This window comes from Galeopterus variegatus, unplaced genomic scaffold (assembly GCF_000696425.1).
Source record: "Galeopterus variegatus unplaced genomic scaffold, G_variegatus-3.0.2 Scaffold10691, whole genome shotgun sequence".
NCBI classification, from domain to species: domain Eukaryota; kingdom Metazoa; phylum Chordata; class Mammalia; order Dermoptera; family Cynocephalidae; genus Galeopterus; species Galeopterus variegatus.
Window position 1 is genome coordinate 48,571 of NW_007736802.1, and position 11,704 is coordinate 60,274.

Here is an 11,704-nt window from a genome sequence, read left to right on the forward strand (position 1 = left end):
CCAACATTGATTACTTTTTGGGCCAGGCACTGTATGGCCAATATTTGAAAAGCCATTAACACATGAGGCAATACTATAGGTGTGTTTTGAAGCAATTTTATTGAATTTTTAAAGAAAGTATTTCCAAGAAAACTTGAAAGTAAAACATTATCTTTTTGTTCACATTTTCCTAAGAAATGATGCTGGGAAAGAGGTTTATTTATCTTGATTTTCTAATGAGTTCATAGTATATTCAACATTTGAGTTTTGGCATTCAAAAGCTGTGCCGTTTTAAATTGGCAAATGCGGAAGCAAAGAAATACTCAGTAGTGATACATGTTAAACTGCATTTCTTATGTTACCCACATTATTGTTTTTCTTCAGAATGAATTTGATCTTACATAAAATATGCCCATTTACATACGAATGTTTATATAGTTTTTCAAATGTGTATGATAAGTTGGTTAAAGAACCATTATAGTTCGGTCCGGTATTACTTTTCTTTATTTGGTTATTGACTGCATGTGACACAGTTTGGTCAGTTCACAAATAATTTTCACATTTTGACACTGTTCAAGAAATGCATGAAATTGTATCTAAAGCTCCCAGAGATTTAGCCACTTGCTCACTCCGCTTTCACTTAAGATAAGGGCTTTAGCAGGGCCTTAAAGCTAGTCGTCTTCTCAGTTTTCATGTAGTCCTTTCTCCTACTCATCACTCCAATATGTTATTTTATACCGTGGACATGGGGGGAAAAAGTCTGATTCAGAAGAAATTGACAATCTAGACAGGAACATTGATTTTCATTTGTTTATTTTGTGATGTTTGTTATTGTTCTCTATTTGAAATCGATGCCCGTGTCACATTACAGTCCCTGTGTTAACCTTGCACTGAAGTTGATTTAGTGTATCGAAGCTTGCGTGGTTGGTGTTATGGTGTTATGCTATCCACAGTCAATGTGTGGGGCATTTGGAATATTTTTATTTTAAGCCCCTTTAATTAGAAGTAATTCTAACCCTAACTACGGTTTTGTGACAGTTCACTAACAGTCAGCTGAAACTAAAATTTATGTTATCAAGAATGGAAATGCTCTGTAATTCAGATTTTCCATAATCAGTTCTGTTTTAATGAGCACTGTTGGTGAGATGAGAATTTATTTAAAAGGCCTTAAAAGTGACATTTTTTATAACCAAATAATAATAAATTTGTATGTCTGTTTAAAGCCAAATTAAATCATATACTTTTACAATCCAAGTAAAAGTATTTTTTCTATTTACACACACACTCAACAAATTCCATTATAGTGTAGGTGGGCCAAATATTGCTGCTACCACAATCTGTGGAGAGAAGGAATAGAATATTTAACTGAAGAATAACACTGGAAACTGAATTATTACAAAATTTTATGTTTAAGATTTAAAGCAATATTGCTATTTTTTAAAAGTTTATCAATAAGCAATCAAAAGCTAGTATTTTATTAGGATATTAATTGTATCTGTGTATGACAATTCTTAATGCAAATTTTTCCAATANATTTTATTAGGATATTAATTGTATCTGTGTATGACAATTCTTAATGCAAATTTTTCCAATATTGGTTGTCTTTATTTGGTGCTGAATATAACAATATTTTTAAATCCCCTGTTCTTAATTGAAAAAGAGAGTATTATAAGCAGTACATGCTCCTCTGGTGGGCTCAACAAATGTATGATTTGTTAACATTATTGAATATGTCCAAAGTTATCAATAAAGCAGATTTATTATACAATCATGTTATATTAGAATAGATATATTAATTCAAAGAAGAGTCTCCTACTTTGTTCATTTGATGTACAAAACTGGCTGGTGGTATAATGGTCCGCATTTTTAAAACCTAGTCAATTGAAAGTGTTTTTTTCTAAAGCATTATTGAATCAGACTTGATTAGGAGAGGACATGAAGTTTCAGGGTCTCACTTGACATTCATCTTTGGAGGATGACAAAGGACTATGTTGTATAATTTTTATCCTTATTTATTGCATTATTTCTGTTAAAATCACTGGTAAATGTAAATCCAGGATATTAAAAAGGCCAGTCCTTTCTTCATGGTCTTGTATGTGCTGTATGTTTTTAAACATGTATTGGTTATTTATATCATAATTACAACTACATATGCATCCAATATTGACCTACTAATATGAACTAATTGAAGAAAATATTCTTAGAATGAATTTTACTCAGGGTGAGAGTTTCTGAGACTCATAGTGTTTGGGAGGAAGTTTGGGTGTAGTTTTCAAAACTACTTTTAGGCCTTTAGTAGTAGAGCTAGGTATACAGGGGAACTGGGTGGGTTCTATGAATGTGAGAATGAAAACTATCTCATTTACTGAGACCATAAGGAATGTGGGGTTATCAGCAAGCCTATTCCCCGTTGAGTTGCTTTACAATCCTTTCTGTTGTAAAGGTATGCACCTCTGTCTTGCTTTTCAGTACTCCACAAGCAACCGAGAGAAGTGTGTCTCTGTTTGCTAGAGCTTGGCCGGATTGCAGCCAGGTAAGTCCAACTTCTGCTACTATGTCAAGGCATAGAGCATCTGAGCAGCAGAGAAGCTCACTGGCTCTTTATGACAGATGTTTAACCTGGATGTTGAGAAGGTACTCACTCAAATACGATTTATATGATGAAAATCTTGAGAGCAATTGTTCAAACTAAAAGTGTGCCACTAGTATTCTTAACATCATGATCTTGTTGTCAAAGCCATTATGTCTAACCATTTGCCAGTATTCTTGAATCAAATACATTTTCCCTTCAAACCTTTCTCAGGGGGTGGGGGAGGATCTGGTACATGAATTTTGATGTGACATTTAGCACTGTTCTTAGCAGAAAGTCTATTCCCATTCTCTCTCTTTCCCTCCTCCTTCATCTTCTTGCTTCTTTCTTCTCTTTAATAATTTCAGCCTCACTTTTTGTTTCTTTTCCTTATTTTCCCCCATTCAATACCTGATTCCTCAGTTCTTTTAGTTGCTACTTCTGAGTAGGGGCATAGTTTTTAAATTATTCTGTTTATTTTTACTAGAGAAAAAAAAAAAACAGAATGCTACCCTTATGTAGAGACATCTTTGGAATCTTTCTTCTGGGAGAAGGAAAAACAAGAAGTAATTGTAGAAATTGCAGCCAAATTAACAGAGGAAGGTACTTTATCAGCTAAACCAATTTGTTGTGGTATCATGTATTTTCATTTATTGTCTTGCAAACCATCAGACAGGGCTTCTTATAGTTTTATGAAGCCCAAAGAAAGAGAAATACAGGTATAAATGTTTAAGGAGATCTTGATGCAAAATAAAAATTTAGAATTAATTAGAAGATGTTTTCTGATCCAAATCTGGGTATCCTTTTAGAGTTGAGATCAGATGAACCAGTAAGATAAAGAGAAAGCTAGCACTGGGTGTACACCTCAAATAGAGAATTTATAAAGAAAATCAAGAAAAAGAACATACATGGTGAGCACATCAGCAAATTTCAACATGGCTAAAAAACTTGCTGCCAATGAACAGGACTTTTTTTGATCCAATAGAAAATTAACCTGTAATCAGATAAAGTAACCCCCAAGTTCTTCAAACCATGGTAGTTAATATAATCTTAATGAATTGTGCATCAGGTCTTGATTTTATTTTACCACAATAATTGGGTATGAGAAAGATTGAATGGATTTTTAGTTTAAATTAACTATTACTGAGTTTCACTTACCATGGAGTGAAAAAATCAATTTGAAACGGTTGGGAAAATAGAATAATTTAATCAGGCTTCCCTCGCCTCAGGGCCAGTTGGGGGTGGTTCAGTAAACATTGCGTGTGGGGGGGGTGGAGTTAGTGTGCCTGCATGGTGCCGCCACTTTGGCTGGTGTTTACTGCCTCGGGTGTCTGCCCCATGCAGCCATGCTTTCCAACCTATGTCTCCAAGGATCTTTTGGCCAGTAACCTAGCTCATAGACCTGTGTGAAGGGGTCTGGTGACACACCTGGCATATGAAGGGTTTGTGACCCAGTCTGGACAATGGGATCGAAGGGTGTGAGAGCTCCTGACCCAGCCTTAGCTCGGCAATCATCCCAGTTGGTACAGGATTACCAGCAGGTAAAAGAGCCTGACGACTAGTGTGGTTGTGGAGCTAGACAATTGGTGTCACAAACAGGATTAAGAGTGCTACAATTGGTGCAGTAAGCAGGATTCCAGGCCTTAGCCTAGCTAGACAGAGACATTTGGAGGTTTCCCTTTTTTCCCCCACATCATTCCCAGATAATTGTGCAGTCTTCTGGGGGAAAACACCTAGTCTGGTCCACTCAGGCGTCTACTGCTGAGGCACAGTTCAAGCTCGTGGGATCTGGGTGTTTCCTAGGACTATGTTCCCCGCCAGTGCTGCAACACCCTTGGCTTCTGTCAGGGAACAGGACAGAGGTACCTGTTCCTTCTAGTACCCTGCCATGCCCACTCCCCCACTGCTACCGACAGCCAGGCTCGGCTTGCCCTCATGCACTAAACAAATGATTCAAAAGTCCAAAAATTGGTGCAAGGATTAGAAGGTTTATTCAAATAACCAGCATCTGAGGGATGACCAGACTAAAATCATTTCCCCTCTGATGCCTGTTCTGGGATGTATAAAGGGGAAGAGGTGGGACGGTGAGGTAAGGGTTTTGTCCTGCAGGAAGAGGGGGAGGTTGGTCAAGGGATTAGCAGAGGGTCTGTCTTAGTCAGATGTCAGGGTCCCATGATGGCCTGGGTGCTTTGGCGTCATGGAATCTGCAGTTGATAGACTTGTCAGCTTTAAGTCCTTGATGTTATTTTAGGATTGGAGTCCTTATCTCCCAGGGAGAGCTCAAAGACGATAACCTCAGTCAAGCATCACCAGAACGTAAAAGTACCTGACTCATTCCTACTTAATGTGGATGCAATTTTCCTTTAAGCAAGAAGATGAGTTAATCATCAGCTAGGTGCCTTGCCTTTCTCTTGGATTTCCTGTTTTCAGTTGATTAGGGAGGTAAGAAAAACAAGGAAACTTAGATTCAGTCCTTTGCTCTAGGTGTGCAACACCTAAAGCACATCAACATAAGAGGGTGTAATGGGACATAAACAGAAATAAACCTTTGAGAAGGATCCTTTTGGGACATAATTTCATCTCTGGGTAGTTCCAGCCATATGGTCAGTTTCTCTTTTCCTCTGCTAATCTCAAGAATTGATGACCATCAGTTCCCAAGTTAATGGCTAACTGAAATTTTCTGCTTGGTTCTAGTTACCCCAAAGATGGCCATTTTCTGGCTAAGGTCCCTTACACCACCAGTCTTGGGGCTTCTGGCCTATAGGACAAACAGACTTGAGACAAAGGAATACCAAGGACACAACAGCTATCTCCTAAGAAAAGGGAAGTTAAAAATACAGGGAGGAGGAAAACAAAGTAAAATCTTAATAAATGAGCCACTGCCACTAAAATGCTCAGGTAGAAGAAACATGGACAGTCTAGAGTTCCTACTTAGCAAAAGAATAGGCAATAAATGTTTGTTTTAATTATACCATTAGAATATCCCCAAATGAGAGATTTTGGTTTTTTTTGCTTAAATAATCTAAATACTCATGTATGCATCAAATAAGCATCTTGCTTCTGAAAGTTGTGGTATAGAGGTAAACAGAAAGAGTTGCATGATCTCCAGAGTTAGCTGGGATTTGTCATTTGCCTCCCACTTTGTTTACATATGCTTCTGTTTTCTGGATTTTATTTTACTTTTTGTAATTATACTTTTTATTACATGAACATTCTGGTTAGGAATCCTGCTGAAATAAATATTTTAACTATGGCTGAGTCATCAGAGGTGAAGGCAAGCTACCCAATGACAAAATGCCTTTAGGAATCACATGTCGTCCAAATCTGAGGGTGGCACAAAGTTAGGAATCCTGCTGAAATAAATATTTTAACTATGGCTGAGTCATCAGAGGTGAAGGCAAGTTACCCAATGACAAAATGCCTTTAGGAATCACGTGTCGTCCAAATCTGAGGGTGGCACAAATTGTCCCTTGTCTTAGGATGTAAAACAAATTAAAATCTTGGTTAAGATTTATACTATCTATTACATGCCTTAAAAAGGCAAGTTTCTTTCATTCAGCTATCAGATTTGTCCCTCTAACCCTGATAAAATAGGTTCCAGATGCCTTTTGTTTGAAAACTAGTCTACTATATAAGTTTGGTATTTTTCTAGTTCAGGGCTCAGTTTGGGGACTCAGTTATTTCATCTAGATCAATCTCAAAAGTTGTGTCAAGTACCAGAAAAATTGGAAATCCATTTCTAGAATCTCATTATAAAGTTATTAATCATAAGACCCTTCCCCTAGTACTTCGCTTTTTAAAAATGTTTTTAATGAAACAAAAATAAATGTGTTGTCCTTTGAATATTTGTCCTACTTTCATATCATGGGATAACAGGTACAAGGATTTGGTTTCAGTGGATTCAACTTTCTTGGTATCTTTAGTTTGACCTTTATTCAGTTTGAGAACAACAGCTATCTCCTCTTAAAGATCTAAAACCTGTTAGTTGGAAAGAAGTGGAAAACAGTATAAATTTGTGAAAACCTCATAGACAAAAATAGAAACATGAGGTGGTGTAGAGTTAATCATGGAAGCCAGAATGAACCAGCCTTTTGGAGAACAGGAAAACCTATTTGATGACTAAGTTGGCTTGCAGGTACAGGCCCCCAACCCAAGAGCAATTTTGTGATTTATAGCCTGTTGACATCTCCGGACAGACAGGAAGCCAATGAATCGTATTTAAGTGTGCATTTCAGGAATGGCTGACTGTACGTTAGGCAGCTTGAAGTAGTCAAAAGCCAATATAAGCAGAGATTTGGGGCTTAGTGTTGGTTTTCTGTGTTCAATGGCATAGCTAATTTTCAGCATTCACAGATAAAGAAAAACCTCCAGGGCAAGGTTTTTCATGTGTGCCATTGTTACCAAATTTGATTCAAACCTAGTCTACTTTGTTTGTATTGGACATGGAGTTGAGCCTATAGTTACTTTAAAAACATATTTATTATTATTTCACTTTGTAAAGAAAAAAAAAATTATGCAACCTTTTCCTGAAAAGGGGGCACAAATCCACTTACAATTATAAATGAAATCATATTTTCCAATGGAACTATTTTTTACTTTCAAATATGATGTTTTCATTTATGACAGACTTTTAATTGCCTGTGCCTTCTAGTGTATTAAGTTCCTCTAGTCTCACTACCAAGTTTATAGTATTCTTTTAAGAACATTAAACATAACCACATTTTATACTTTAAAAATCCAGAGAAGTCTAGAGAGGTTAGAAAAATCCAGAGAAGTCTAGAGAGATTAAAAAGGGTTCCCTGCTGAAGTTCATCTGATGAGTTAGTGCAAAGCTGAATTTATAACTTGGTCTGCTGAACTCCAGTACTGAGATATTTCTGATATTCCGCAATTCCAGGAAAATTTCTTCAAAGAAAGCCTATAGGGAATTCTTCTGTAAAAGGTATAGCAATAGTAATAATACCACATTGAATATTAATAACACCTTTATTTTGAGATTAATGTCCCATTTTTTGGTACAATATGTTTTACAAAATGAAAGCTTTGGCAACAGAACCTCAGCAATGCAGTTTCCTGGTTGTGTGATCCTTCATACATTAATAAAGTTATCAACAGCAATCTCAAAGTTTGTGTTTTATGTCATACACTGTGTGGGGCATGTAAGGTATACTATTTTAGTTTCTTCTAACAATATTAAAAAATAGGAATTAGAATTTTCATTTTACAATGAAATAAAACAGAGGCTCAGAAATAATGTATGTCATCGTGTCAGTGGTGCCAGACACCGTGAAGGAGGTCAGGATCACTTGCTTTTCTAATCTTCTTCCTTCTCCCTCCCTCCACTGCTATAATAGATTTCAAGGACAGGCCATTTTCACCTCTACTTTTCTGATAGAAAACAGACTTGTAAAAGTTAAGTGATGTGATAAATTTAAAAAGGAGACTAATGGGACACTTAGTTCAAGTCTACCTCAGAGAAGAGTAATAAGTGAATGTCCATGTGAATATTGTTGTGTTGCTACTTGTCAACGGTAATGAGATGCTGTGTGGAGTTCAGCTCAATTGGTTGCTACAAAATCAAAAATGTATTTTAGTTTTGGACAGGGCTTAAAGTCTAGAAGAAGAACATTTTTTTTTTGATTGAGCATTTTCATACATTTAACATTAACATGTTTTTTAAAGTGATATTTGTATTTAGGGATCCAAAATCATGAAACTAAATTCATACTTAGAAAGTGATATCATTGTTATATGAGAATAAAGACTTTTTTTTTAACATTCAAATGGTAGCCACTAAGTACCTACTGTGTGCCAGGATCTATGTCAGATGCTGGGAATGCTGGGAATCAGACAGACAGTGGTCTCTACTCTTACAGAATTTGCAGCCTAGCACATGTTTCTACTTATGTTCCATTAACTGGTTAATATGTATAAAAGGTTAGAAATATGATAAGTGATGCTTAGGTCTTTGGCTTATGATTTATGTGTAACTAAAGGCCATTCTCAGAGCAGTAATTGTTCAGTTGGATTATGCCAGCTCAAACAGTCTTGTACTGAATTCTAATATAAGTTTTCCAGCTCTCAAAAGGTACTTGATACATAGTGTAGCACCCCTCCTTACTATTTGAATTCTGAATTAACAGTGAATTTCTTTTTTGTTAAATCATTTAAAGATAGAGGGGGTGCAGGGTGGTTTTGCTGTTTTCAAACTTGACTCTGATTCTCCGATTTTATCTCCATATTTAACAAGCGTATGTTCAAAATAGGAGTTTAATTACAGCACTAATATCATTAGAGCTGGTAAATGTGAAAGCCAAAGACTAAATTTTACATAGTTATTCATGCTATTGACTTATTAACTTATTACACTGAGTATTTTTATTTATATTGGTATGTTGCAATATGTGTGTTCATATGTGCGCACATATACATACACAGCAGGTAAATGTGTCCACCAGCTTAAAACAATGCTAATTCAAGAAAGCAAGTCATTTACATCTATGGTGTTCATAATCAAATATAATATATGGCAATTGTATCATTATAAGTTATGCATGTCTAGTGACCTGGTATCTTTTAAAAGGTATGGTGTGGAGCCTCCTGGTTTGATAAAATTGGAAAAAGAGATTGAACAAGAAGAAACACTTTCTGCCCCTTCTCCTTCACCTTCTCCTTCATCAAAGTCTTCTGGAAAAAAGAGCACAGGAAACTTGCTGGATGATGCAGTAAGTAGAACTGGTCAGACTTCTCAACACCGGTTAGTCTTCATGAACTACAGAACACATTCTGTACAATCTCATATCCCTCTTACCTATTTCAGTTTCCTTGAAATTCAGTTTAAACCCTTATGAAAAAGTGTAGACCTATAATTCATTTTGAGATTCAAAACTGAGCTAAACATTTAAAATAAAGTGTTACATAATTCTGCTGAGTAGTATCTAAAATGTTTGGATAATAAGTCAACTTCATGACAATTGTATTTGAAAACGCTTATGCCTCATTGTCATTGGTTCATGATTCCTCATTGTCGTTGGTTCATGATTCCTCATTTCAGAGATAAGAAGCCTTGAGGCACAGTAAACATGTGATAGAGAAGATAGCTGCCCTTTATTAGTGGCCTGCTATGTCCAGGGTCTGTCAGTGTTTTTCAAGTGCTCTCATGTCTGAAAGGCAGGTTTCTTATTGAGGAAATGGAAACTCAGAAGTGGCTGAGGGGAAAGAGAGAAGTTTAGATTCCAATACAGTTTTGTCTGATTCTCTGAGGCCCTTCTCCTGGACAGAGCCCTTCAGTCACAATTTTGGGCAGTTAGGAAATAATTTAATGACACCCTCTAACTCACAGTAAACAGTTTCTAGATATAACAGAAAACAGGGTGAATTAAAACTCTCGGGCTGCCTCAGTTGTCTGTTAAGTAGGTCCTGGTTATGATAAGTGGTGTGCTTGATTATGTTATGCATATGCCCCCATACACATGTATTTAGAGTGCAAATGTAAAAATATTAATAAAGGAGAGAAATCTGGTAAATGGAATGTTGTTTACATAAAGTTTGCATTGATGGAGTTGTACTTGCTTATGAATTTTGTATGAAATGGTAAAGCCAGGGACATTAGACTGACATATGTCTTGCACACATGGGAGAGTTCTTTGAAGCCAGCACCAACCACGATTCCAGCTGTACAGAATAGGAAGGACTGGAAAGGATCACTGGCCATAGCTGGGAGTTTCTTTCTTTAGGGTCTGAGCTAAAACAAACAAACAAACAAACAAAAAACTGGGAAAATGGCTTATTCACAGTATAGGATTAAGAAAAAAAGATTTCTCCATCTTTTGCTTTTCCCCATGTGACACTATAAACTATATTGAAGGTTTAGATGAGGGGAAATATAACGATTTGTCTGATAGATTAAGAACCCTTATTTTTGTTAAGGGTAGCAAACTTAAACTTAGCCTGTCAAAGTATCTTAGCCAATACCAGATTAATTTAGTTTTTTGGGGGGGTAAATGTTCAGTCCACTCAGGATCTAAGGAATAGGCAGGGAATTTTAATTTAATTCTTCCTAAAAGGATTTTAAAAATCACAAGACTGTTTTTAAGGAACAATGACAGGCCTTGCTTTTCATAGTATTTCATTCGATTATTTTGTAAGAAAATTGAATAACATTGTATTACTAGTAAATAATGGTGAATTATTTATATGTTGATGAGAACAATTTTTCTTCTCAATTATACTTTTTAAATTAGACTTACTTTAGGGTAAGATGTGCCTTTAGTCTTTCTCTTACAAATATGTTTCTCTGGGGCTATTATACTTACTTTTAGTCTTTTTCTCTCAGCATTACCTCCATTCATTTTCTTTAATGTTTTGTAGTCAGGATTCCAAACCACTGAAGAGTATCTATCTGACCAATGTCACCTCCTATAGAATGAATTACTGAATTATTGAATAAACTACTTAATTAAATGATTTTTTTTTTCTATCCCTCAAATTATGAGACCTCTTCCTGGCATTTGACACTGCTGACCACTCATTCTTAAAATTCTTCTGTACAAACATTACTTTTACCAGAATGATCAAACTAAAAACTACTTGGATTTGATTAAAATTAGATAGGGGTTCCTTATAATGTCCAGGGTAAAGCCCAATCTTATTGATATGTCATATAAGCCCTCCATGTTTGGCCCATTGTGTGTTGCCCAACTGTTTTGCCCTCTGGACTCATCCCTGCATTTTTATGCAGTCATTGTTGCTTTCCTCACTATACTTCTGTTTACTTATCTTTTAAATTGACATTTAAACATCTTTTCATCTTTTAAAATTCAGGTTGATTAACCTTGGCATCTCTTATTCTGGATAAAATTGACAGGTTATTCCTTGGTGCTCCATGTATTTTTATATATTTAATGAGGCATTTATCTTATTGGTCATAAATATCCATTTTTCTCAAGGTGCAGTCCTTGTTCTCAAAGACAAGGATGATATTTTATTAATTTATATATATCCAGTATCATGTTTGTTGGATCAATTATCAGTGTGAGTAATTAAAGTCTCAAAATCCTTCTCCCTTATTCTATTTATCTGATTGGCTTGTGCTCTGGAAATGCATGCACTTTTCAGTTCTGCTGTAGCTTTGCAGGGGGAGGAGATGCTGCCACT

The 11,704-nt window shown here is 35.9% G+C and overlaps 1 protein-coding gene across 1 annotated transcript in view; it reads left to right on the forward strand.

The window, feature by feature from the left end:
- Window positions 1-9,273, forward strand: part of GAS2 (growth arrest-specific 2) — a gene marked incomplete at its 3' end in the record, with an annotated part of 55,067 nt that extends 45,794 nt beyond the window's left edge. The window contains exons 4-5 of the mRNA XM_008594389.1: window positions 2,449-2,512; window positions 9,132-9,273. Of these exons, the coding sequence (XP_008592611.1) occupies window positions 2,449-2,512; window positions 9,132-9,273 (206 nt within the window). The remainder of the gene's footprint in view (window positions 1-2,448; window positions 2,513-9,131) is intronic.
- Between the last annotated feature and the right edge of the window lie 2,431 nt (window positions 9,274-11,704).